Consider the following 26,540-nt stretch of genomic DNA (forward strand, 5'->3'; position numbering starts at 1 on the left):
CTTGCAAAATACATGCAACTACTGTTCTAGTTTTGGTAGTTCTTAAAATTATTATCTCATGATATAAAAACAAATAAATATGGTACATTTGTGGATATATGTTCTAAACTGTGGTGAGCTAAAAGAAAAGAAAAAGATGGTACAAATATGCAAATATGCGTTGTTACACAACGCACAGAGAGATGGAGGTGGAGAATATCATTTCCAGCATAAATACTGACTCACTAATGTCACTACAAGTGGCTCATTACTCCAAATGACTGGAAATATTTCAGATATATTCATAAGGACAACTCCAAAAGGACATGTTGTGCATAATCCTGGCATCTCAGGTTTATGTAAGTGACTGTGTGTTACATGTGCCATGAAAACGGCAGAATATGAAGTTATCATTTCCCAGCCAGATGTGGATAATGGAGATGTGTCAGATGTGTTTCAGCTCGTGTTCAAAACTTCCTGCACATTCAAAACCTGGGTTTTCTGGGTTTGATTTTTTGGGTTTGGACATTAAAAAACTCTCCTGTTGTCCTCGGGTCAAATTTGACCCCTTTACAAAAGTCTATATCTGAAATATGGGTTTCTTTTTAACCAAATTACCACAAAAAATGGATTGGATTCCACACAAAGCATACACTTTCATTCCTGACTAAACTCATCTGTACGGTCCGCCGATCTTAACTATTAGTCAAATGATCCATAATTTCAGTTTTTTTTGTTGTTTTTTTTACTCAAATATTAGGTTTAATTCTATATAAATGAGGGTTATTGACCATGAATTCCAAAAAATAGTGTAAAACTAGTGGTAGTAAGGTAGTAATTCTCAACTACTACAATTATTATTATTATTATTATTATTATTATTATTATTATTATTATTTTACTTTTCACCATTGCAAATCCTTAATTATGTTAATTATGTAAATAATGTATAATAACATTCCTTTATGTAAATACCGTACATATCCAATTTTATAATTTCTTTATTTGTATTTGTACTCTATTTATAATATTTATGCAACTGCAACACAGAGTTTTCCTTCGGGGATCAATAAAGTATTTCTGATTCTGATTAGTGAAAACTTTTTTTTTTTTAAATCAGAAAAAAGGACAAATGTCAAACATTTGTCAGTTTTTTTTAACCCGGGAGGACAACACAAGGGTTAAAATTGAAGGGGGCATTTCAGAAAGGGCTGAGGACATGTCTCCCAACGCTGTGTGAGCGGCCCCTTTGTTTTAGTAGTATAAGTGTGAGAATATTACAAGCAGTTCAGAGTTCTCCCTGAGGTTTGTGGAAGACTCGGGGGCCCGTATTTGGCAGAGGTTTAGGGGTCCTTCCTTAAGAAAATGTAAGCAAAACTAAGCTATTTTACTTCATATTATTACCATATCTGTTTCTAAGATGTTGGAAAAGCTTAACAGATATAATTAATAACACTCAAAAAGTTAAAGACAAAACTTGATAAAGAAGTCCAAAAAGCCCTAGCTAGACTATCTGTCCAATCTGAGTTTTCTGTCACACGACTAAAACTACTTTTGAACGTACACATGTTCCACCAAAAACAATTTCCTTCCTGAGGCTATTTTGCAGCGGCACCATGGCTCCGTCCGACGCTTAGCGTCAAGATGATTGTGATCGGTTTAAAATGACAACTTGAGTGCAGCGCCTATTATTATTATTAACGCTTGTGTTGTCCTCGGGTCAGATGGATTTCTTTGAACCAAAATACCCCAAAATAACTTGGATGGATGGATGGATGTTTTACAGAGACCATGTAACGTTCTTTGATTACTTTTATTGAAATTTGGGGTGTTTAATTAAATTTTATAAATGGTTTTAAAACAGTATTGTGACTAAACTTTGACACAAACCAGTCCATGACTCACTCAACATGCTGTGATCTTAACTATTAGTCAAAATAATTCATAATGTCTGCTTTTTTAACTCAAAAATTAGGTATAATGTCATATAAATTAGGTGTTTTGACCATGAATTAAAAAAAAAAAAAAACTTCAAGAAGTGTCAAAAGCATAAAAAAAGAGCCAAATCCGCTGGAAAAAGCACCAGAAATTTAAATTAAAACAAGATCATGGTCGACAGGAAGACAACACAAGGGTCAAAAGGTAGAGCGAACCATGCAGTGAGTATTGAAGACATTTTAAGGTATTTAATTCACTGTGTGAGGTTAAAGAAAGACATTTGCTACAGAGCGTTTTTCTCCCCTGAGCTGCTAATGTGCTGCAGGTTAAAGCTCTGTGTGATTTTAAAGTGGCCCAAGTGCTGCTGTAATGAGTTAAGACACGGCAGTGAGCATTAACGTAGGCGCGCATTAGAGCAACCTGATGTTTTGGCGTTATTTTAAGAGGGGCCGGCGAGCACTAATGCTTTTTGTCCTGTGCTGTGAACCCTGTAAATCTGGGCTTTTCTCTGGAGTATGCTAATGGTGCCTCCGACCCAACCTCACACACCAACTTCCATTATGTGCATTTAGTTAGCTCGGAGCGAGATCAGGCCTCAGAGAGCATGGAACAAGCAGCAGGATGAAGCTAAACACGGGGGTGGTGACCTGCGGGAAACCTCAAACGCTCCCCGTTTAAAGCCTGGCTCATATCAGAAACAATCGCACTGACGCGCAGCCTTTAAATGCCGGCATCCGGGAGTACATTTTTGGGGTTTTACAATTATTTTAGGTTTGGACGAAAAAAAAAAAAAACCTAAGTGGAACTTATTTATGCTGAATCCCTACTTCAACTTCAGTATCAAGTGTATAACAGCAGCATAATTCAAGATATCAAGGTTTTTAACTACGTAATGAATGATTATATCCATTTAAATCCATTTAAACTGATTGTCTAATACAGGGGTCTTCAACCTTTTTTTAAGCAGAGGACCCCTTAACTAAGAGAGAGGCGGATCAGTGGCACCCTTCTACATATCTTGTATGAAATTAAGTTGCATAATAAACTGGGTCTACAACAACGTGTAGGGCAGCCCAACGCCTTTATACATACAGATTGAACATATTAAGTGTAACACTTAATAAATATTATTTGTCCTTTTGGTGTGTTGCTACGCACTCATTGTGTTTCTAGATATTTTCTTTTTTTATTTCATGTTCAAAATAAAAATGAAGATTACGATTGTGAATACTAAGATATTAAAATAATTAGAATTGTTCTATGATTTTATAAATTTTTTATTTATTTTTTTAAATGGTGAATCCTCAGGATTAAGTGTATCTGTGGACGGCTACAAGTGACCACAGAACTGTCCTTTTCAGTGGACTTCCATTGCTAGGCAACAGCCTGGCCCCTTGTTAACTTCTTGTCAGCTGACGTCATTCCCATACAATGCAACAGGAAGTCAATTTGGGGCCATTTAGACTGTTTGTTTAAAACTGTAAAATGGTCAAGCCTATCATTAGTGTGTGTTTTTTTTTACAAATAGGCTGATGTTCAGTTGTTAATAACGTTGGATTCATGATAAGACATTTTAGTAAAACTAATTATCTCTGAGGACCCCCTGTTGAAGATATGTTGTCAGTTTGATGAGTTTCTGGATTTACACACTTCAGCATTTTGTGCTGACTGGTTGGTTATATGCATGGGAAGTTGTCTGGTTGTTCTCATTTTACTAATATGTGATTCTTGCTATGGAGGCTACTTATTGAAAATTGGACAGCTTCATTTTAAGGTTGCTAAAATATTCACAATATTGGTAATTGAATCCATGCGTTTAACATCTGGCACTCTTATTTGCCTTTAGGTAAAATCATCTGCAACACCCTTTTGTCACAGGTTGTACACTCAGTTAATGGTTTGTTAGGTACTGTACACTTACAGTAGCTCCAACTCACGCATTTTAAAGACACAAAGACTTTATATCATGTCGGAGGCTGTCCCTAACATTTATTCAAAGTTTAAAAAGCATGTTAACGAACTGCTTTCTAACTGCATTCCCCTCCGACAGGCAGTTTTAAAGAGAGAAAACACGTGTCCCAGATGATGGATGGGTTCGGGATTTAAAATAATCCTACGTGAATGAGAGATTCAACAGAACGTGTAACGAGGTGTTTTTACTGGAGTCTTTTTTCCAGTAAATCATCCAAATGCATCAGCTTAAAATCACTGAGATAGACTACACCTTCTACATATTGTAAAAATAGTTAAGTAACATATATAACTTGGAATTCCGATGAAGCCACATTGTAAATTGTTCCCTGCATATCCCCCCCCCTATACATTCCCATTTCTGTGAAGCCTAGTTCTAGGTAGTTTATGTCTTCCTGTGGCAACATGTAGAGGTGATAGCATCAGAATTTTGTTTTTAAGGTAAAAGAGTGCAATTGTGCATTGTGATAACTTGCTGTACTTAAAAAGAAGTAAAAAAAAGAAGTAAAGGTGAAGTAACCTATAAGAGAACTGTTGTTGTTGTTGTCTTGTTGTTGCAGGTTTCTTATCTGGCGTACAGGCTGTAAGCAGCACAAGACAAGTGATAGTTATATATATATATATATATATATATATATATATATACACAGTGGCAGCAGGTGGCAGCAGGTTTTCCTGTATATGTCACATCGCACAGGGCTGCACACTAAGTTAAATATATAATTGGTATATATATATATAGGTTTTTAATAACCTCCTCATCAAGTGCTTTTCATTAAACACAACCAAGAAGAAAAATAGAAAATGTGTTAACAATTTAATGAGACCTAACCATAGAGACATGAGACATAGGATTAAAAAAGCAAATGCAAGTGACTAACAGATGAATCTTGTCACTTCTGCTTCTATTATTTTATACACACACACACACACACACACACACACACACACACACACACACACACACACACACACACACACACACACACACACACACACACACACACACACACACACACACACACACACACACACACACACACACACACACACACACACACACACACACACACACACACACACACACACACACACACACACACACACACACACACACACACACACACACACACACTTTATATATTATGATATCCAATGAAATTTGCAACCGCCGGCTGGTTACAGTAAAGTTTAGCTCTCTTTAAAGTTAAATGTAAAAGTACTACTCCCAGGACACAAACACACGTGTCCTGGGTGAAAGTCTTGTGTTTTTCCCTTAAAGTCTTGCGGGACACAACCTTGGCTCTCCCACTTGAAAGCCCAGTGTTTTAGGACCCATTCCTTCACCCTGTCCTCCTCCCTACAGGGATCTTTGCTCTCTTATACAGCGGCACCCATTGTGGTGCATACAGCAATAAATGTAGAATAAATACAAATGACGGTGCTTTACTTTTTCGTAGCTATATGTAGGAATGGGCCATGAGAACTACCCAATATTTACATGTGACATTCACTTGTCTTTTGTCCATCTATTTCCAGCTTCACATTGCAGGAAAAGGACGGATGAACTGTGGAAACGTCTACTGAAGCAAACCATGTTCCCCAGCCGTTAGTGGGATCCCCGCGAGGACGGAGGCCAAACAGCAGTGAGGACAGGCTGAAGAAGAGCACAGCCAGCGGCCCTGGTCCACGTGGCTGAATGTAGCTAACCCCAAAGAGAGGACTGGATCCACCGCACAGAAACAGCTGATTTGGTGTGGACAGGAACTCTGTGACCATCTTTGTGGACAGGAGACGGACCGCGGCAGCTCAGCACTTCACAGACATTAGGTGACAACAAAGTGTCCTGAACTGCACGTTTGAAATGCATTCCAGTTGACCTTTAGACACAGTGTGTGTGGCCTGTGGTGGACTAATGTTTTACAGTATATTATGTGGTAAGTTATTTTGATACACTGAATCTGTAGCAAAAGTTAGTTGGTGTTTTTAACTTATTACATGGTCATGATTCTGGCATGGCTGTCTTCACTGTCATGGCACAAACTTGTCAGCGTAAAATAACAGCTGAACCAAAAAGGGCTGTGTACATTCAAATATTCACCAATACTGGTGTCTGTTTTCAGTCTTGATCATTCTGTTTTTGAGCCTAGACTCTGCATCCACCCAATAGTTATCTTGCTTTAATCTCCTCGCCTATGTTAAGGTATACTATGGCTATGGAAAATGTTCATTCAATGTTCAGACGTTTCCATTTAAATCGGGACAACTCAAACATAATTCTTGTCATAAATTAACCATTACTAGAAATTAGCGTGCAAGGTACAGAATTACAATCTGCAGGTGGCTATGCAAAACACTCCTGCTACATGCTACCAGTAAACTCCCTACCTTCGCAACAGTCTCACTTCATCATCAAAAACTGATGCTTGGTCATAATGTCTCCTTAGCTGCCTCTGTTAGACCCAGGAGGCTTTCAGCTCATTATAACGTAGTCCCATCCGTGGCGATATTTGACTCTCACGGTCGCCCTTTGGCTTCATTTATAGGCGCGTTTTGTCAGAACCTTTGGTGCCATTTTTTGACGCTCTGCGTTAGGGTCGATTTGGCGGAATTTTTTGTGTGCAGAGGAAAACCATTAAGTCTCATGTTGTCCTAGGGTGTGACCTGTTTTCAGCTTTTTTTTAACCCCTGTATGGTCTTATTTGGGGTTTTAAAAACAATTCTGAGATAAAAATTTTACTTCATAATTTTTTAACAAATTTGGTCTTTATCTCAATTTCAAACAATTGATATAACATATATTTAGGGAATGCAATCAGTCTTTACTAGAACAAAATAAAAAATGGAAGTGAGGTTCTTTTATTTTTGTCATAAGGTTATAATTCATATTAAAAATCCACTATGGAAACAACATAAGTGGTCATATCCAGAATAATTTTTTGAATTGAGTCAAGAATACATGTTTGTTACAGAAAATAAGGTGAGGCCGTTGATTTCCAGGTAGAAAAAAAATGTACTACTTACTACTAATTTCAACATTAGAAATATCAAATAACTTAATCTGACTTAAAACATCAAAAAAGCAACCACAACATTAAAAAAGTGACAAAAATGTCGGAAAAAGCGATAGTGTTGAAAAAAAGCTTTTTGTTTCATGGTTGACGGGATGACAACACAAGGGTTAAGTTAAGGCTAGGAAAATATTGTGGGTTAGGGTTAAAAAAAAAAATATATATTTATACGACATGAAGAACAGGAAGTGTTGTTTGACCCATCCACCACCCCAACATGCCTTATGATTTTCAGTCTTTCATACAACTCGCTATCATTATCATTCTTCATGCTACGTTATCTTGCAGCGCCGCGGTCAAGTCTTTAAGGCCTGGGTTTAAAAAACTAACAAAAAGAAATTGCAATTTTCATTTGAATGATCCAAAATCATTTCACAACATCCAAGAACCGACCTTTGTCTGTATCACATAAAAATATAAGACCGTTGGTACCGACTACGTTATGTTAGCGTGCCGGGGGAAAGGGTTAAATAACAAGGGGGGTTAACTCTATTACCTCTCACTGAGTGTAGAGTCAGTAGAGGGACACTTTATTGTGTATTTATGTAAAATAAAAAGTACATTAATGGAACTTGGGAAGCTCGGGGATGAGTTTTTCATGTAAACACTGTTACTTTTTAATAAAGCAGCAGGTTAGAAGGAACGTTGGACAGTTGTAGAAACTCTTTCATTTTCATCATCCCCAAGCTAAATTGGTATTGCAACTGAACTGTTCCTAACCTAATTGATATCAAATTGAAAATTTAATTGGAATAAAATTGAATCTGGAATAAAAAAAAAAGAATTCAGAGAATCCCTGACGATACCCAGCCCTAGTGCCTTTTAGGTCGGTGTGTGTCGCTGGGCAGCCACTGACCAAGTGTCAGTATTTGACGAGTTGGGAGTGAGAAGGGGTTGACCTTTGGTAAGCGGCCATGGCATGAGCTCAGTAACGCTCTCTGAAATGCCCAAATAAAATAATGGACTTAATGGATGAAACATCGCTTTCACCTCATCCATTATTGTGTTACATTGGGACACGTTGTCTTTTGTTATCACCCACATTACATCATCCATTGCATTGACAAATAAATTATTATGAAACTGTGTAACGTTGTTCATGTGTGCTCTGTGTGCAAACTCACCACTGTGGAGGTAAAGAAAAGCTGTAATAATGTAAAAAAACTGAGTGTATTATGTTGAAATTTAAACACCACTGAGATAATAACATCGTTATATTTTACTTTAAAACCCATCCGTGGCCCTGAGGTACCCCACATTGCAAACCACTACTCTATAAACACTGAGCAATGTCGTTGATATGAACTAGGGTTGAAAGATTTAAGAAAAAATGTAATTGAGATTTTTCCGCCAGATATTGCAATTACAATTTAATTAGCTAAAGTTCAATACTGTCTGTGTAACAGATAAAACATGTCAGGGAACAATATAATATGAGCAGTGTTGGGCAAGTTCCAAACTCTACTCTTAATACATCATAGATTATTCATAACATTTCGTAAAATAAATATGAATATGCAAAGTAGCTAAAGCTATAGAAAAGATAAGTAAAACATACAATAGGCAAGTAGGAGAAAATTAAAATACTCAATTAAAAGTACCTTACAGTTGTATTGAAGTACAGCATTGTTGTAAAATGTAAATGAAAAGGTACACAACCTTAGTTGTTTAACAGTAATTTAGTTTTACTGTGAACAATCACAGGAAGTGCTTTTATTTTGAAGCAGCCTACACAGAATTTTACTGTTTTGTATTTTTGTAACGCGTTACTCCCAACACTGAACATGAGACGCCATGAAAACTGCTCTATATCTTTCTTTCAATTCAATGCTCTATTAGGGCTGCACAATTAATAGAAAATTCATCAAAAATCGCATTTTGGACTAGTGCAATATCCAAATTGCACGGGGGTGAAATATTTGTAAAAGGCAAAATGTGTGTCACACCATTCTTAATGAAGTTTTGTGGTGCTGCAGAGACGTCCCCGCCTACAAATCGTATCCTACAGACTAAAGAAAAAAAATCTTCTTTTGGTACAGATCCTCGCCAAACTCACCAAAACGATCATTCCTTTCAATGTCGTGCATCATGAGAGGAACTTTACAGCGTGATATGACCAGCGTTCCAAATGATATGTAACAGTACTCCAGCATTTATCTTATACAAAAACAGTAAATGTAATAATAAAAAAGAGGAATAATAATGTTAAACCAAAGACATTCAACTATCTATTGCAGATTCAATTAACCACGGCGGGGATTCGTTTTTTGTCGTAAGGTTATAATTCATGGTAAGAGTCCACTATGGAAAAAAACATAAATGGTCATATTCAGAATAATGTTCTGAATTGAGTCAGTGATACATGTTCATAACAGAAAATAAGGTAAGGCCGTTGATTTTCAGGCAGAAAAAATTTAACTTGTACCATTTTATGAAATGGGTCAATTTGACCCAAATACCACCCAAGGGTTAGAATCGCAATTTTTGATTTGAAAACGAGTCATGGTTCAGCCCTAATTTGAACTTAAGGGACCATTCTATATACCTTCATGGTTTCTTACTCTGAGTAATTCTCCACCCACCGAAATCCCCGTCACCTCTGACTTGGCTGTTTGAGCAGATATCATGTCATAAGAGGAACTGACAAGATTTGGACGATTTAAAAATAAACCAAGAGCCAAATGAATACAAGCCATTTGAAAAGAAACTGCGACAAACGTTGGCTCATTAAGTGGGCTGTGTCACTTCAGTATTCTCTGGCAAGGAGTGTAAGCAATTATCTTGTGTGACGGTATTATCCTGGAGCAATTATCCTTTGTCTTCAATTCAAATCAAACTTGTAGGAAAAACTAAAAACAAAAGCCTCCAATTAACATATGAAGTGCACCCAAATGAATATGTAACAACCCAAAAATGTGTTTATCATATTGGTTGAAACAATCAAATATTCCCCAGTTTGCAAAAAAAAAGTGACAGTGATGAATCATAGACGAATCTAGACAATAACAACAACATGTGGTACGTTGCACGACACACAAACACACGTCTCAATATCTTCGTGGGGACCCCTCATTGACATACTGTAATCCCTAGTCCCTTACCATAACCTTAACCATCACAACCAAATGCCTAACTTTAACCCTTACGCTCCCCCTAACCATAACTTATTCCAACCCTAATCCTAAAACCAAGGCTTAACCCTCAAACAGCCCTTTAAAGTTGTGGGATCCAGCAATTTGGCCCCACAAAGTTGTCAGGACCCCACAAGTATTAAAGCATTCGCGATTTGTGGACCCCACAAATGTAGTTAAACGAGAGAACACACACACACACACACACACACACACACACACACACACACACACACACACACACACACACACACACACACACACACACACACACACACACACACACACACACACACACACACACACACACACACACACACACACACACACACACACACACACACACACACACACACACACTAAGAGATTTGGACTTTTATTCCTCCCTCCATCTCTAGCTTTTAATTAAACCATGGAGTCAAAAAATGTTTAAAAAACTGTCAGTCCAAGCTGTTTTTTCATCTCTCACTATAAGCCCTTTGCTTGGCTGGAATTATTTATAAAAACAATTTCTATTAATCTTGACACCACTCTGATCAAACACTGGCTTTTAATCTTGGATCTACCTTGAAGAGTGCAGTATGTTTGTCTCTCTTATTCTCTTGATTGCAAACATTGTGAGACTTTATATACGCAGTATTCTGTTCAACCCAGCTTTTCTGGGCCAATAACTTGTCCTTAAAGAGAGGCCAAACTGATATTCAGGCCAGACAGATATTTTCAGAACACAAGGCATTTCAGTCAAAAAAAGAAGTCCTTTGAGACCAAATTTAGACTTCAGACTTTACCAGTTAGGAGTCCTTAAATAATTGAGTCAACAGTCAACCTTAATTAGATGAAGTCATATGGATTCATCCTGGTGACATGGCAGCGTGACTGGGTCATATTGCACTGGGTCTCTCTTCCAACCGCTGCCATGGCCTCATTATGTGACAGCATATTAATCTAGGGCAGCAACTAATGATACTTTTCATAATCTATGAATCTGTCAATTATTACTCCATTAGTTGTTGGGTTTGTAAAATGTCAGAAAACTGCCAAAAAGCCTAAGATGACGTCCTCAAAAGGTCTCATTTTGTCCACAACTCAAGAGATATTTAGTTTACTGTCACAGTGGAGCGAAGAAACCAGAAAATATTCACATTTGACACGCTGGAATTGGAGAAGTTGGGCTTAAAATCGATAAATCCATTACTAAAATAGTTGGCAATTAATTAATAGTTGGTAATTAATTTAATAGCTGGCAACTAATCAATAAATAAATGAGTCTTTTTCTTGGCCTATTTTTATAGAATTAGCAGCGGGTTGATTAATTTACTTTATAATTTTTTAAATTACAATTGACACTGTTTGTAACAACAAACTACACACAGGCCTGAAATACACACCTATTCATGCACAAATGGAGAGCTGCCAGAGTGAGTGGGGTGCCAGTGTTGGACCAGCACCCTAAGCAGCTTTTGGTGCATACTGGGACTTGAACCAGCAACCCTCTGGTGCCCAAACCAACTCCCTTCAGACTGAGCTCCTGCCACCCCCGAGTATTATGGCAAGAATGACAATTTTAACTGGAATTACAGATATCTACAATTCTTGCAGATATCCGCAATTCACATTAATGGATATCTGCAACTGAATTGTAGATATCTGTAATGATAACCCCCGTACAAATGAATGGTAAAAGTGACATAATTTGACCTGGGAAGAATGTCTTTGTGGATATCTGAAATGACAATTATGGAGAGGAGGAATCTGAAATGTTCTTTTTTGACTAGGCAAAACTCCATTACAGATATCTGCAACACATTTCCAGTCTGGCGGTTCCATGTTCAAAGGGCTTACCTTAGATGATGGGACTTCTGATGTTACCTTTGTATGCTTCTGGGCCCATTTTGTTTCTTGACTGTAACAGACAGCTGGACAAACACAGATAACCTGACACAGAGATATTTCAACTGCAGCCATAACGCAGAGCAGTGGGAGGGAAAATATGGCCATCGACAAAGTGAAAGGTAAATGTTTTGTTGTCACTCCCTCGGAATGAAATAAAAAGCACTTTTCCCTACAATCATCAGACTGGACTGATGTTTGAACAATCACACAAGAAGAACGGCATCACATTAAGGGCAGAGACACTCTGCTGACAGCTGTCAACACATCGCATCTCTCGCATGATAACACCAATTGCTGATTCTCTGAAAGCCGTATCCTGAGAACGAACAGAGTGATGTGGATGAGCCTGGCTGAGGAAAAGTGTGTATCTTCCATTGGTCTTTCTTAAATTACTCCTGGTCAGCTAATTGACAAGACTAAGTGCCCGGTTTGGCCATCTACTGCCATCTAGTGCAATGATTTGTGATTACAAGCTACATGAAGTGGACTACAGAACCTCTTCCACATAAAAACTGCATGGTTACTCGGATTCTGGTTTGCAATAACTGTGAGACCCACTGCTACTTTTTCGTCTCCATGAAATTACTATTTTGCTATACTCTTCACTAGATGAAAATCTCTATTTCCCAGAAGCCAGCTGCACAGGCACTGTGTCTTTTTCTTTTGTTGTAACCTGAAGAGCACTTGGCCATCTTAGTGCATCTTGGAGTGTGATTTGATTCACATGCTCAATATTACTCCGTCCGCATCTTGTATCATCATCAGCCCACTACAAAGGAAATACAATTTCACAATCTAGAGCCCGTTCATAGACCACATACAGCCCCAATTTGATCTTCTGTGGACCTGGATCATTACAATGACTCCAGTATGCACCCAAATCCTATCTTATCAGTTTCTTATCAGGCTGATGTTGGGAAAAGCCTGGGGCACATAACACTGGGTCTCTCTTCCAACCGCTACCATGGTCTCATTATGTGACAGTATATTAATCTAGGGCAGCAACTAATGATACTTTTCCCAAATCTCAAATCCTATCTGCCAAAGAGTCTCTTATGAGGCGGATGTTGGGTTAAACCTGTCGCTTGTCGGTGTAGGCCTACCCCCCGGGTTCTCTGCAGCCTCCAGCCTGTCTTCTCACACTCAACCTCAGAGTAGGCCTACGGCTTTGATGCTGCAATAAAACAGCTGGATTACACAGCTGCATCGGTAATCTCTCAACAACGATTTAAACCAGACTACTTTTCCTCAAACCTGCCAACAACTTATTCACCTTCTCTGTTCTCAGTTGTCCTTGCAAGTTATTAATTGGGAAACCCATTAAAGCAAGAAATAAATGAAACAAAGTAGTGTACTGCTACTGCACATTCTACTGTGTGTGATTGTCCATGTGACAAATACATTTAAATTTTAATTTAAAAAAAGATTCCCAAATATGCACAAAAAAAAAAATCTGTCCAGCTCATGTTGATTTTACACTGCAAACACTCTTGTTAATTGCAATAAATGACATATCATCGGTTCATTAATTTAAAAAGGTGACATGCCTTTTGTGGATCCACCAAAACAACCTCTAATGAGGAGCACTGGGTCTTCTCTGCACTGATTTGTTGTCTGTGTCAGAGGCCGAGGCTAAACTCAAAGTTCTCATGTCCAGACAGTCAGTGTTTTTTGATGATTGCTCACTGTGATGGCGAAAGTAAACTCGCCAGATCCACAAAGTAGGGAGTGATAAACTCATCTATCACCGTTGCCGGGGTGACAGTGTCCAAATACGTGCTGTAGCCTGGTAACAGTGCCCAAACAAAAGGCTCGCGGCTCGCGGGTTGATTTCCCCCGGCTGGGTTAGAGATGAGCCGACCGGGCAGCAGCGTTCACGGAAAAGGGGTCAAGCTAAATGGAGACCCGGGAGGTGATATCTCCGTGTTTACCAAAGCTCTCACCGCAGCGGAGAGTCCTGAAACACGGCTACTGTCCGCTTTCCAGAAGGACACTCACCCCAGGAAGGCTTACCTGGCAGGGAGAGGTGAGTCCGCTCGCGTGCCTGCTGTATAACGGTTTCTTTCCTTTCTCTTTCAGGGCTCGCCCCGCCATTAGAAGGTTTAGGTGCAGCACCCGAGCCGTTGGGCACAGCCTAGCTAAGCCTAATGAATGTAGCTAAAAAGTTTTGTTTTTAAGCTGTCTGAGTGTTATAAATATGTATTTAGAGCTGCCAACTTTTCCGAAAACCTTGGAGGGAAATTTGGGGGGAGGGCAACCCAAATTTTACCGCGTACAATGCAATTTCTTTGGCTCTTTCAGCATCATTATCCTTCAGGGTTAAAATTGGGATTTGTTATGTGTGGGGGGGATTGGGGGCTCTCCCTTGGGGGGGGGTCTGGGGGTGAGCCCCCCCTCAGGTATTCTTTTGAAAAATAAACCATTAAATGGCACTTTCTGGAGAGATTTGTGCAAAGAAATTAAGAAGTCAAGTCTTACACGATATGTGCAAAACTTTCGGGTTAAGAACCTTTGCATTGTTGTAGTATCAACAGGTATTAGGGCATTTAGCATTTACATTAATGTTAATCAGTCATCACTTCATTACACATTGTATTACCTTCTTATGATATAGGAAGGGACCCAGACAATGTGCCAAACATGAAGAGACAGTAGCGTATGACAGTAGCAACAGCTGAGTGGATTTGGGTCTGTGGTGAACAGGTCCACCTAACACAAATTTTCTTCTCCCATTCTCTCTCTTGACTAACACACACACACACACACACACACACACACACACACACACACACACTTCTCAGTGTAGGGACCAGGGACCCAAAGTTATATTAACGTTGGTCTACCAGAGGGATCAACTAGGACCATTGAAATTCTAAAGAAGAGAACCACTGATTTACAGGCAACCGCTCAGTGGTAGAGCGGTTGCCTGCCAATCGGAAGGTTGGTGGTTTGATCCCTGGCCCTGCAGTCCCACGTCGAAGTGTCCTTGGGCAAGACACTGAACCCCGAGTTGCCCCCGGTGCTGCGCATCGGAGTGTGAATGTGTGTGAGTGTTTATCTGATGAGCAGGTGGCACCTTGTTCGGCAGCCTCGGCCACAGTGTATGAATGTGTGTGAATGGTGAATGTTTCCTGGATGATGTAAAAGCGCTTTGAGTAGTCGTTAAGACTAGAAAAGCACTATATAAATACAGCACATTTACATTTACATAAATTCTAATCCTTTAAAACTAAATAAATAGAAATAACCATTTTTTGGAAACCAGGGGGACTGGTGGCCAAACCTGTTTAGATTAGGCAGTGAGGGAAATGTAGTGTTCAATCAAGGCCTTTCCCACCACAAGGTCCAACAGAAAATAGACTGAAAAATAAGACAAAAGATCTGCATGGCTCATGTTGTGCATGTGTTATATCACAGCCTGTCTCAGTAATGTTTGGCCCTCATCCTCTGTGCTCCACTTACTGTATTTAATTTTTGGGGAAAATAAAGAATGTTCGTTCATTTTATGAAACATTGAATGAATTCTTTACAGTTACAGTACAGAAGTTAGAGAAGCACAATAGTAACCCAACGTTCCCCAGTATCTTACCTGACTACAGAGACGCTAAATGATCACAGAGAGCCCAAAACAACTCAAAGGAAAACAAAAAAAAACACAAAAAAGAGACACAACACACTACATAAAGACACAAAAACCCACCAAGAGACAAAAATCACACAAAAAAACACAGCATGCATGGGGAAAATGTTTTTTCTTTTTAAATTGAAAAACGACACACAAAAAATACTTAGACCTCAGAGCAGTTTTGTTTTTAAGCTTTCTGAGTGTTATATATATGTATTATCCGCTCTAGCTTTATTAACGTTTGTAGACACAGATATGGTAATAATAATTATGTGAAAAAGGGACGCAAAACTACAAAGGGACATAAACTGACTGCAAAGAGACACTAAATGACCACAGAGACCCCAAAACAACTCCAAAGAAAAGAAAAAAAACACAGAAAAGAGACAAAAACCCACCAAGAGACAAAATCGCACAAAGAAACACAACATGTGTGGGGACAATGCTTTTTTTTTTTTGATTGAAAAATGTCCTTCCTCAAAGATAACGTGACATCAAAACCCCCGCCAAATACACGCACATGCGTCTCCCACAAAGCCAGGGAAAACCCTGATGTATAATGGGAAATATATGCTAGGCATTGCTAGTTTGCTTTCATGGCACACAAGCAGAAAGGTGAGAAGTTGACACTTTAAATTATTAAATTAAATACAGATTCAATCTGGGGTTCACAGACATTAGCCTAAACATTTTAATCTAAAACAAGGTGGCTGGGGCATCTGGGTGGCCTCTTCCTGCAAGCCAATTCAATCCTTAATTCCCCCTCTCTACACTTTATCTTCTCAAAACCGTCTGAGGTCGACCATACTTTTAGTCTAATTTAATATGTCCAGATAAACAGTGCAGAGACTTACTTTTGTTTTTCAGAAGCAGAGAGATGTCCCGTTTTAACGAGGTCTTCAATGCGATTGTAGTCCCCATCCAGAAGCTTTTCAATCCGGCATGGAATCCCAGTGTCTTTGTACAAAAGAAAATCCATAATTATGAATCCTTAAATCAAGTTACGTTATGTTCAATATCTCTGCACTGCTTTAAACTAGCGTCGTTCAGTTTGTTTAGCATGATAGCTCAAACCTGGGCCTTTCCAAGAGTTCCTCTGTTGTGATCCTAGCCTATCTAGACGCTTTGTAATCCGGCCTGAAACTGCAGTGACTTTTCCAAAACTTTGCACAACAATTCAGGAACTATCAAACTGTTTACTGTTAGCTCCTGCCATCTTGAATGCTGTCAGGTGAGAGTGTTGACCAATTAGAGGCTGTCTTTCTGACTGACTATCTTCTTCTTTGGTGTATACATCCACAAAATTGAAGATGCTGCCACTTTCCTGATTGTGTTTTTTGCTGCTACACATACTAAGCATGGAACAAACAAACCAAAAATAATGATATTGAAGCATGAATGTAATAAATAATGCATTGATTCTCAGAGTCGAGCTGCACGTCATTTAGGCAGCGCTGAATGAGAAAATGAGTGCCATTTGGCGTCCTGGTGCTTCATAGAAGACAGAAAATGCATTGGAGATGACGCAAGTAACTTTTTGGATAAAAGCACATGGACTTTTCTGGGGGTGGGTGTCGGGGGGGGGGGGGGGGGGGGGGGGAGTGGGGAGAAATCAAAATAGTTTTTCATTTGTGTTAGTTACAGTGTTTATTATTTAGTTCTTGTTCATTACTGTTCTCTGTGTGATTTCAGGACATTTCTGTGAGATTACGTTTGGTCTTTTCTTTTTGTCTGTATAGTCGTAAACATACATGGATGTGACATCCCTGCAGCATGCATATCCTGATAGCCCAGGTTGTCTTGAAAAAAACAGATGTTTTTACAGTAACTCGTTTGTGGATTACAGGGTTGAGGTTACACAAACATTATTACACAAGGAGACCCAGCGAAACAAAGACTGGAAACAAAAACATGCTTAGAGCTCAGAGCAGTTCAATAATGTTCTAATCTTTACCAAGACATAGATCAAATAAGATTAAACACACTGTCAAAAGAGATTATGTAATTTAAGGCACCACATTGGTTTAAACCTGATTGATGCCACCTGTTTGTTTCCTGATGGTTTGTTACTGGGGGGTGTGTGGGGGGGGGGGGGGGGAATAGATCAAAGATCACTGTGAGAGAAGGTGACTTTCACAAGCATGTTTAAGGCTTAAGCATGGAATGACTACAAAATAAAAACCTCAGTAGACAAAACAATTAATTACAACTTGTGACAAATTCAGTATATGTCAAAATCTAACAAACTCAGATTCATAGGTTTATTTTTTTTAAATCACACATGGAAATGTATGTAAAATAGTTGCGTTGAGATGTACTGATAGTCGGTTTAGAATCGAACCGTGAGGTGCCTGGAGATTCCCACCCCTAATGGTTATTGTGAATCACACACTGACACTACAATGCACATATGAAAGAAATAGTGTGTTAATTCAATTTTAGGGTTGACTTTGCCAGAGCCTCAATCGCAGATTTCTCTCATCTGTTAGTGTTTTGTTGGATGAAAACACATTTGCAATGTCTGTCTTTTGCAGAGTATTACAACGAGGAAGGGAAAACCTTTGAACTGCGTCTTGTTAGAAGAATAAAGCAGCAGCTGAGCGCCGATCCCACTACTCGTCCGGAGTATCCATCTTCTCTTGGTCTCACAGAATTCACCAGGCGAGCCACAGAGGTCGCTTTGGGGAAGAGCTCTCGGGCAACAATGGAGAACCGGGTAACCTCAGCTGTGCATGCACACTGTGACTGACTGTAGCTTAGGGATAGAGTTACACATCGGTGTGCACAGAAACCAACATGTACAGATGACACAGTAGCCTGTACCTAATCTAACTCCTGTAAATTACACCTATGCATGAGCCTGTTGCACACTAAGCAACCGTGCAGAGGCATTTGTAACTGGGAACTATTTCTACACCTAATGCAATTAGATGAATACGTAGGCCACATATACGCACATATGTTCATATTTATACAAGGATAGTACATAGACAGAATAAAGAAGAAAATAAATATAAATACATTTAAAAAAAAAAAAAAGATAAGTTGTTAAAGCACTGGTAATGGTACACTGTGAAGAATGCTAGTCGGCACTATAGAACTCTAGGTGTTTCTTGATTTCCGTTGCAGGCGTTCGGTGTCCAAACTCCTGGTTTTACCGCTGCTGTGCGTCTTGGGGCTGAACTCTTGAGGCACTGGTATGATGTGGGTGCGGCACGGTGTGGGACAGTTTACCTCTCTTCCCCCTGTCATGGTAAGCTCCCATCACTTCCTCTTAACAGCATTTCAAGATACAACCACACAAGAATAAAGAAAATTCCCGCACACCCATGTCACCTCTGCATTATTCTGGATCAGTGGAAGTACATTTACAGGATAATTGCTTGACATACACGGATGTTCCTCACCTTGCGCTCGTGTGTTGCTGTTCTCAAACTCCCTTCACTTCAGGAAACAACAACAAACACAGAGCCAGCAAGCTACTCAGGGAAAAGGGCAAGTTATAAAATAAAATTTGGATCACGCAACAAGGCGGGCCTGCAAGTTTGCTCCAGAGGTTATTTTAGCAGAGGCAGCATATGTACGATTGTGATTGGTTTGAAGAAATGCCAATAAACCAGAGCATGTTTTGATAAAATAATTCCCTGCACCACAACGAAGAGAAAGCAAGAAGTGTCATATGCGCTACCAATTTTTCACATTAGAATATTGTTGTCAGTGTGAAGATTGCAACTGTATCCTCTACTCGTGCATCCTTTACATCAAGAAACAAGACTAGAGAATGACTCAGTGTGCCGCAAATAACAACTCAAATACTGAAGCTGTATCCATAGAAACATAAGTTACTATGACATAGGTGTTAAAGTGGCTAAAACAACTTTCAAATACAGCTAAGATTAGGGCTTGTAAAGGTTGGATAATTCTATTACTTTTTATAAGAAATGAATCACACACTGTAATTACACACTGGAGGTTAAAGCAGCATTGAACTTGAGGAGTTTGTACTGCTTTGGAATCCACTATGTTTTGTTTTGATCCTCCCTGCAGACTCATTGGCTGGCATCTTCCAGGCAGCGGGCATCCCAGATATCCGCGAGTATTATTACTGGGATGACAAGAAGCGGGGCGTTTGTTTGGAGAAGCTTCTGGAGGATTTGGAGAAGGCTCCTGAGCGAAGTGTTGTTGTTCTGTCAGCGTCTGCCCACTATCCCACCGCAGCAGACCTCTCTCAAAATCAGTGGGCCATGATTACAAAGCTCGTCATGGTAACTGTTGTGTACATTTATGCTCTTTAACAGAGGCTACAATTATCAGACAAGTAGCTCCTCACTCCTACTTAAAATCAGCATTTGCAGTCTCGTCACTCTCTTTCAACAGAGGCGTAGGCTTTTCCCTTTCCTCTTGCTGCCTGCCCAGGCTCTCTGCTGGGGCGACTTAGAGCGGGATGCCTGGCCTGTTCAGTACTGTGCCTCGCAGGGGATGGAGCTCCTCTGTGCTCAGTCCTTCTCCCACTGCTTTGGATTATATGGTGAGAAAGTGATGTTAAGAATTGATTAGAAAGTACATTTCCAGGATAACATCTGGCTCATAGTGTCAGGCTTTACCCATCACGCCGTTCTCAAAATCCGTTATCTTCAGGAAACAAAGTTCAAGCTAGTAAGCTACTCGCTGAAAATGGCAGGTTTTTAAGAAAATTTGGATTGTTCAACAAGGCAAGCTTATTTGGTTCTTTGGGTGAATGTAAAGATTTACAAAGAATGTATTTACGGCGTTGCCTCTCTAACTGGGACGTTTTGGGACAGTTAACTTCTTTTAATATTGAATGTGGCGTTTTCTTTCGCGGGGTGCAAATGTTCCACCAAAACTAGCTCCTTCCCGAGACTATTTAGCAGAGCCACCGTCGCTGCGTCCGGAGATCATAGAGATGAGAGATAGAAATGCAAACAACCCAGAGCGTTTTTCCTTCTATCCTAGAATGTATCTGTGGTGTAGGCAGACCTTACTCCACAGTGCTATGGAGATAGACCTAGCAATGTGAGACTAAAAATAGATTTATTTGTGTGTCACAAACTAATCTGTGACTTTGAATCAGTACAGCCCAGACTTGTTCTGCTGTTTGTCTTGTTTTCAGCGGAAAACAGAGCAGAACAAGTCTGGGCTGTGCTGATTCAAAGTCACATGAGCATGCATTTTCTGTCATAAAATATATATATATATCTATTATATATATATATATATATATTATAAACTATATACACACACACACACACACACAACATACAACACATAATACATAAAGAACATACATACATACATACATACATACACGTATACTGACAATTGACAAGAGCAACTATGTATTCATGTTGTCTTACACATTGTACCCCACAGTCACACACAGTCACAGTCACGCTTTCTGTTGCCTTTCAATTATGATAAGGTCTCTCATTGTGAGGCAGATCAGCTTGTTCCTTGTTTCTGTATGACCTGGGTGATACTCACTCGCCAGGAACTGAGTGCTCTAAATATTTTCTTATTCAAACTGCCTTTTCAATCGCAGAAACATAAGAGAAAGGGAAATATAACATAACACCACTATTGATGGAACATGGTGTTTCTTCACATCAGACTCATTATTCTCCTTCCCTTTGTAAGGTGAGGCTGTTGGACACCTCCTGTGCGTCCTAAAGCAGAACTCGCTCCTGTTATCTGTGCAGCGTCAAGCTGACAAAATAGTCCGGTCGCTGTGGGCCCAGCCATCTGTGGCAGGAGCACAGGTCGTCGCCACGGTGCTCAGTAACCCTGCCCATCTGGTTGAATGGTGAGTTGCTCTTCAATTGAATGAATAATCCAGTATTTAAAGAATGTTGTTGGGCAACTACATTGCTACCGTGTCAGTAGATGTACGTAGCAATAGCTGAACTTTTTGTGCCAGGCACGCAATGCTTCAAAAAGTTGAACTGGTGATTGTTGAGTTATAAAACATTTAAAACAATGTTGTGAAAACAATGTATTTCCGTGTACGCTCGATGGAGTCAGGTTAGGAAAATATGCATATCTCTGTCCTTCACCTTCCCCCTCTCTACCTTTTGACTCTAAAGAATAGATCTGGTCAAGTCTGGCATTTAACATCTGGAAAGGAGCCTTCCTGCTACACACCAGGAGGAGGCCTCCTGTCTCCTGCCCCCTGGCGTCTTAGACTAGGCTAAGACAATGCAATGTTGATTAAACTGTATTGATGTTAGAATTTCACATTCACATGATAGAACCTTTTGATCTGTGACCAAAAACGACCTCCGAAGGGGCAGAGTTTAGAGCCCTGTCCTTCCTCATTGGACAGCAAAGATGCGCTCGGCATGTTGCCATGCAAACAACGGACCAATGAGAATGGATTTGAATGCACCAGGTGAAAAGGAATCGCCCCCAGGTGCAAGGGATAAATGGGTGTGATTTAGGAATATTCAAGACTCTGGTCTCATGCGACTCCATCAGAGGGAAGCATGGATCAGTCCGCTGTCAGCTGCAGTGTTACCGTGTTGTTTGTGTCCTATTGTCTTTGTCTTATCATCTTAACTTATAAACCTTTTCTTAATTATCAATTGGAACCGAGCCTCCTTCCTCAGAGATCCAACAAACTCAAAGTTGAGAAATTCTGACATGATGCAATCCAATGGTTTATTACATGCTGTACGCCTACTGACACCTTGCAAGAGCACCATGAGCTGCCGGTCGACTCTACCCCCAAAACGTTGATTGGCAGCTCGTGGTGCTCCTGCAAGGTGTCAGTTGGCGTCTCCACAGAGGCTGGCTTTGCTTGAGTTATTTCTTGAGTTAATTTTGTTTCTTGTAACACGAAAATACAAATTTTTGGCAGTATAGGCTTGTCACCTTCTCCACTCCTCTACATTTTTTACCGCTAGTTACTACACAGGAGCTTGCTACTGTTATGCTATATTCACGAGACCATGGAGTGTTTATGATTGTTACTCAGCAGCAGGCAAAAATAGGGGCAAGGTTGTGGGACTATAGTTAAAATGAATTGAACTCTTAAGACGGTGAACAAGAAGCGAATTGCCTGTATGTGTGAAAGCCGTTTTATTTTACGCATCTGTTTTTTACATTTTTTTTGTATTTTTAGCATAATTCTATAATTTTTTCATCCTCTCAGGGGGTGCGGGGGGCGGCCCCCCCCCCCAAAACAATGGTAAGGGAAACGGTGATAATGTTTTTTAATGTAGGCTACACACCATGATGAAAGGCTTCATGACCCACAGCTAACGTAGCCATAAGGTACAGTTGAGCTTAAGGATTGACTGTGCCACATTTTAACATCAAAACATGATGTAAAAATATATGAAATGCCAACAGTATTTTATTAACCCTTGTGCCCTCCTAAAATGTACAAACATTGGACACCTTTGTGGCAAAAAAGGTAGGATTATAACCCTTTAAATGCTAGTTGAATTCTTTAAAGTAATTATTATTCATTAAAAACCCAACAGAACATTAATCATTTTCCATGAAATAAATCATAGGGGAATGGGGCTCTGCTGGTGATTAGAGTCTTGGATATGTCAAAGATTATCAACGAAACTGATTTGATTGCAGTAGTATTTTTTATGTAGTGCCAGATACTCCCTCTGGACACATTTGTGGACAAAAATGCCTCATTGACTTCCATTAAAACCACATGTTTTTATCTCACTGCCTTTACAGTATAAAACCATGCATTCTGTAATGTCAGCATTTCATTTTTAATAAGTAGTGATATTTGACATTTTTACTGTATTCCACCAGATTCAACCATTTTCCCTTTGTAGGCCGATACGATGAAATTATTGCCAATTATTTTATGGAGCCGTATGTTTAAGAGTAAAAAACACTGGATTTAAACTGGATTTTGACCAAAAAGAAAGTTTGTGACAAAATGTCATACCATAAACAGTAACACAGCAAAATTTATCACAAAATAAAAGTACAAAAATGCCCGAAGAGGGCATGAGGGTTAAAAAGTGTAGCATTGTACACGCCATAAAAAAGTAAGAATAAGAACAACTTTCTTCAGACTTCTTACATAGTGGAACGTTAAAGCCTAAAGTAAATAATAAAAATAACTTGATGAAAAGCCATTGACTGAAACTGTACTGCTACTATACTTAAGATATTTTTTTTTCTCCCAAAATGCTGTCCACTTTTTCTTTTTCCAAGGAAGGATGAATTAAAGAGCATTGTGGAGAGATGTATGCTGATCAGAGAGGTTTTGAGAGACAGGCTGAGGCTTCTGGGAACTCCGGGTTGCTGGGACCACCTAACTCAACAAGGTGGACTCTACTGTTTCACAGGCTTGAATGGTGAGTAGCGAGACTGTCCTCCCCTGAACAACGCCCACATAGGTAATTTGTTCAAGCAAGAATTGCAACTTGTGACAGCGCTCTCTGTTGGCTGTAGTATTTACGAAACTAGTAAAGCAGGAAGTAAGGTAACTAAGTATAACCCCTGTTTTACGCCGAGCCCATCTGCACTGTGTTCCAGAGGTGCCGTGGCCACTGTGAGCATTCTCCGTCGTTTACATCAATGCTTGATAGTCCAACAGCTGCACCACGGCGTGCGTCAACCAGCTCTCCACTCCGCTGCACTAAAGATACGCGCCAGGTCGATTTTCACGCGAGGGGGGTGGGCCATTCAGACAGCGGGCAGGAAGTTAAACAGCGAGAGTATCCAGTCGATTATGTAACCCCCCCCAATATCGTATGTCTCCTAGACAGCAACACGAACAACGAGAGAGTCTCTCCAGCATCTCTCTTAGACGTGGAAAATCATAACAAACCCTGACAAATCCCTTTATCAGGACAACAACATAAAAGAGAAGGCATGGAGATTAATCACAGGAGCGCTTGCAGTTGTGAAGGTACTAGTGGGGTACTAGGGGAGATTGAGAAGTTGTCGATGTTCAAATTCTTTGTGAAGTCCTGGATCTTCACAATCCTACTAACTGCCCCTTTAATAAACATGTTGTAGAGTATTTTACCAACTCCTTCATAAGGCCAATGAGGTGGAACCAGGGAAGAACTTGCTTGGACACGCGTGTTCTGCGTGCCAATAATCAATGTCCACAATCTGTCTGCATTTTAGTGCTGTGACCCATTTAAATTCTTTTGAACACTAATTTAACAATGACACGCAAACCTGACAGGGTGAAAAGCTGTCTGCTTAGTGTTGGTGCCCAAACATTACCAAGTAGTTTTTGTGCCTAAACATAACCAAATATTAACAGTAACAATGACCCTGACATTCTCTGGTTTAAAAATGAGGCTGTATTTCCTGCCACCGCTTTGAAATGCTCCAGTGGGTCACGTTAAAGGTGCTTTAAGCAATGTTACGCGTGTTTTTGGCTAGAACATTTGTTGTCACATACATCTTGTCACTATCCGTGAGCTGCCTGTTTCCAGAATACACTGTAAAAAAACGCGGTCTCTGTAGAAAGCCCAGGGTCTACAAAACAGTAACAAAAACAAACTGTGCCAACCTGCACCACGAAGCATACACAAACAGAGTTCAAGTGTTCCAGCCAATGACCGACAAGGATTTGGGGGTGGGGGGTTAGTGCGCAGAAGCACATAAAGGAGGGGACGGGATGAGGAGGAGGGATGGGCAAGCTAGTCTCGTTTTGTTAGAAACTACTTCTAACGTCAACAAGAACAAACGTCACCCAACATCGCTTAGAGCAGCTTTAAGAGGGTAGGAATAAACAACAAATAATGTCGTATTGTTTGGTGGACTTCTTGTAAGTAGCAGGCCGCACCGTTTCTTCCATGTTGGACTTTTGTCCCTAAAATATAATATATTATAATATAATATACAGTTTATATATAGTTATGTTATATGTTTGGCTTGCTTATGTCTGTACATGTACAGGCCTCAACCTTAATCACTGTTCATTATAATGGTTTTGGTGTCATCAAAGGAATTATTTATTATTAAACTATTGCAGTCTTATTATTTGGAAACAATGGAAATGATTGTTAATGATATTGATGTACATGAATTTTCTTTCATTACTTTCTTTTTAAAACAACAAAGGCCATGATGTTTTGAATACTGATGTCCTTTCAAAGTATTTCTTGTGTTTTTTAGGTGAGCAGGTAGAATTTCTGTCCAAGAGGAGACACGTGTACCTGCTTCCCACTGGCTGTCTAAACGTGAGTGCAATCAACGGTCCAAACTTGGACTACATAGCCGAGTCCATCCATCTGGCGGTGACCACTTCAGTCTGACCATGAGGCTTTTGATCAAGCTCTGAAATCTGTCTCACAGGGGCCTGACTGAAACCCTCATTTGGATGAACCCTTTCATGTGTCACATTCAAACGCTCCATTTAGAGATCACTGTAATTACTATTGTAAGTCTGGCTATTGCAAAATAAATACTGGTAGACATTCAGAAAAATATGATTGCTCATTGAATTTCCGCTGGCGTTTCATGACAGAGGTGCAATCTTTAATACGGTGACTATTAGTAAAAGAGACTGGGCTGGGATGGCCCTTCTGGTGACAAAAGTTTAGCATGTGATCACGTGTCCCGTACAGAGACCGCAAAGGGACATGGGGATTTTGTTTTGTCTCGTGAGCACGATATACCATCCAGAATCCAGCAGCTGGTTAGCTTAGCTTGGTATTTGTAAGTGTCTAGATGGGTTTTTAAAGGAGAAGAAAAAACATTTGTGCTCGCTCTGGACGGAACTACTAGAACTTTTAGGTCCTTGTAAATTATAGAGTGTGGTCTAGACCTGCTCTATCTGTAAAGTGTCTTGAGATAACTCTTGTTATAAATTGATACTCTAAATAAAATTGAATACAAAAAAAGAAAAAAGTAATACATGTTTTTCCCATAAACAAACTATTCCTTTACTTCTAAACCCTTACTCATTTTCCC

At 39.7% G+C, this 26,540-nt stretch overlaps 2 protein-coding genes and 1 long non-coding RNA gene across 3 annotated transcripts in view; 2 read left to right on the forward strand and 1 right to left on the reverse strand.

Moving 5' to 3' along the window:
* The window catches only part of adrb3a (adrenoceptor beta 3a), a 19,967-nt gene extending 11,920 nt beyond the window's left edge, over positions 1 to 8,047 (forward strand). Inside the window, exon 2 of the mRNA XM_032517026.1 lies at positions 5,428 to 8,047. Within this exon, the coding sequence (XP_032372917.1) occupies positions 5,428 to 5,455 (28 nt within the window). The 3' untranslated portion in view covers positions 5,456 to 8,047. The remainder of the gene's footprint in view (positions 1 to 5,427) is intronic.
* On the reverse strand, positions 5,173 to 20,332 carry LOC116690245 (uncharacterized). The gene is made up of 3 exons (XR_004332207.1): positions 20,252 to 20,332; positions 18,222 to 18,223; positions 5,173 to 5,186 (listed from the first exon to the last, which is right to left on the reverse strand). It is a non-coding gene; the product is annotated as an uncharacterized LOC116690245 (long non-coding RNA).
* Positions 13,546 to 26,265, forward strand: got1l1 (glutamic-oxaloacetic transaminase 1 like 1). The gene is made up of 8 exons (XM_032517027.1): positions 13,546 to 14,009; positions 18,143 to 18,324; positions 18,738 to 18,861; positions 19,656 to 19,873; positions 19,986 to 20,136; positions 21,264 to 21,429; positions 23,817 to 23,959; positions 25,743 to 26,265. Exons 1-8 carry the CDS (start codon positions 13,835 to 13,837, stop codon positions 25,880 to 25,882), a joined length of 1,299 nt encoding a protein of 432 aa, XP_032372918.1. The 5' UTR covers positions 13,546 to 13,834; the 3' UTR covers positions 25,883 to 26,265.
* Positions 26,266 to 26,540: the final 275 nt, after the last annotated feature.

This window comes from Etheostoma spectabile, chromosome 5 (genome assembly GCF_008692095.1).
Source record: "Etheostoma spectabile isolate EspeVRDwgs_2016 chromosome 5, UIUC_Espe_1.0, whole genome shotgun sequence".
Taxonomy (NCBI): Eukaryota; Metazoa; Chordata; class Actinopteri; order Perciformes; family Percidae; genus Etheostoma; species Etheostoma spectabile.

Bases quoted from the DNA above. Each gene is read 5' to 3' on its own strand.
- got1l1 (XM_032517027.1), top strand. From the start codon at position 13,835: ATGAGCCGACCGGGCAGCAGCGTTCACGGAAAAGGGGTCAAGCTAAAT. The intron at 14,010-18,142 runs GTGAGTCCGCTC...TGTCTTTTGCAG, and splicing joins GGCTTACCTGGCAGGGAGAG to AGTATTACAACGAGGAAGGG. The intron at 18,862-19,655 runs GTAAGCTCCCAT...TCCTCCCTGCAG, and splicing joins CCTCTCTTCCCCCTGTCATG to ACTCATTGGCTGGCATCTTC.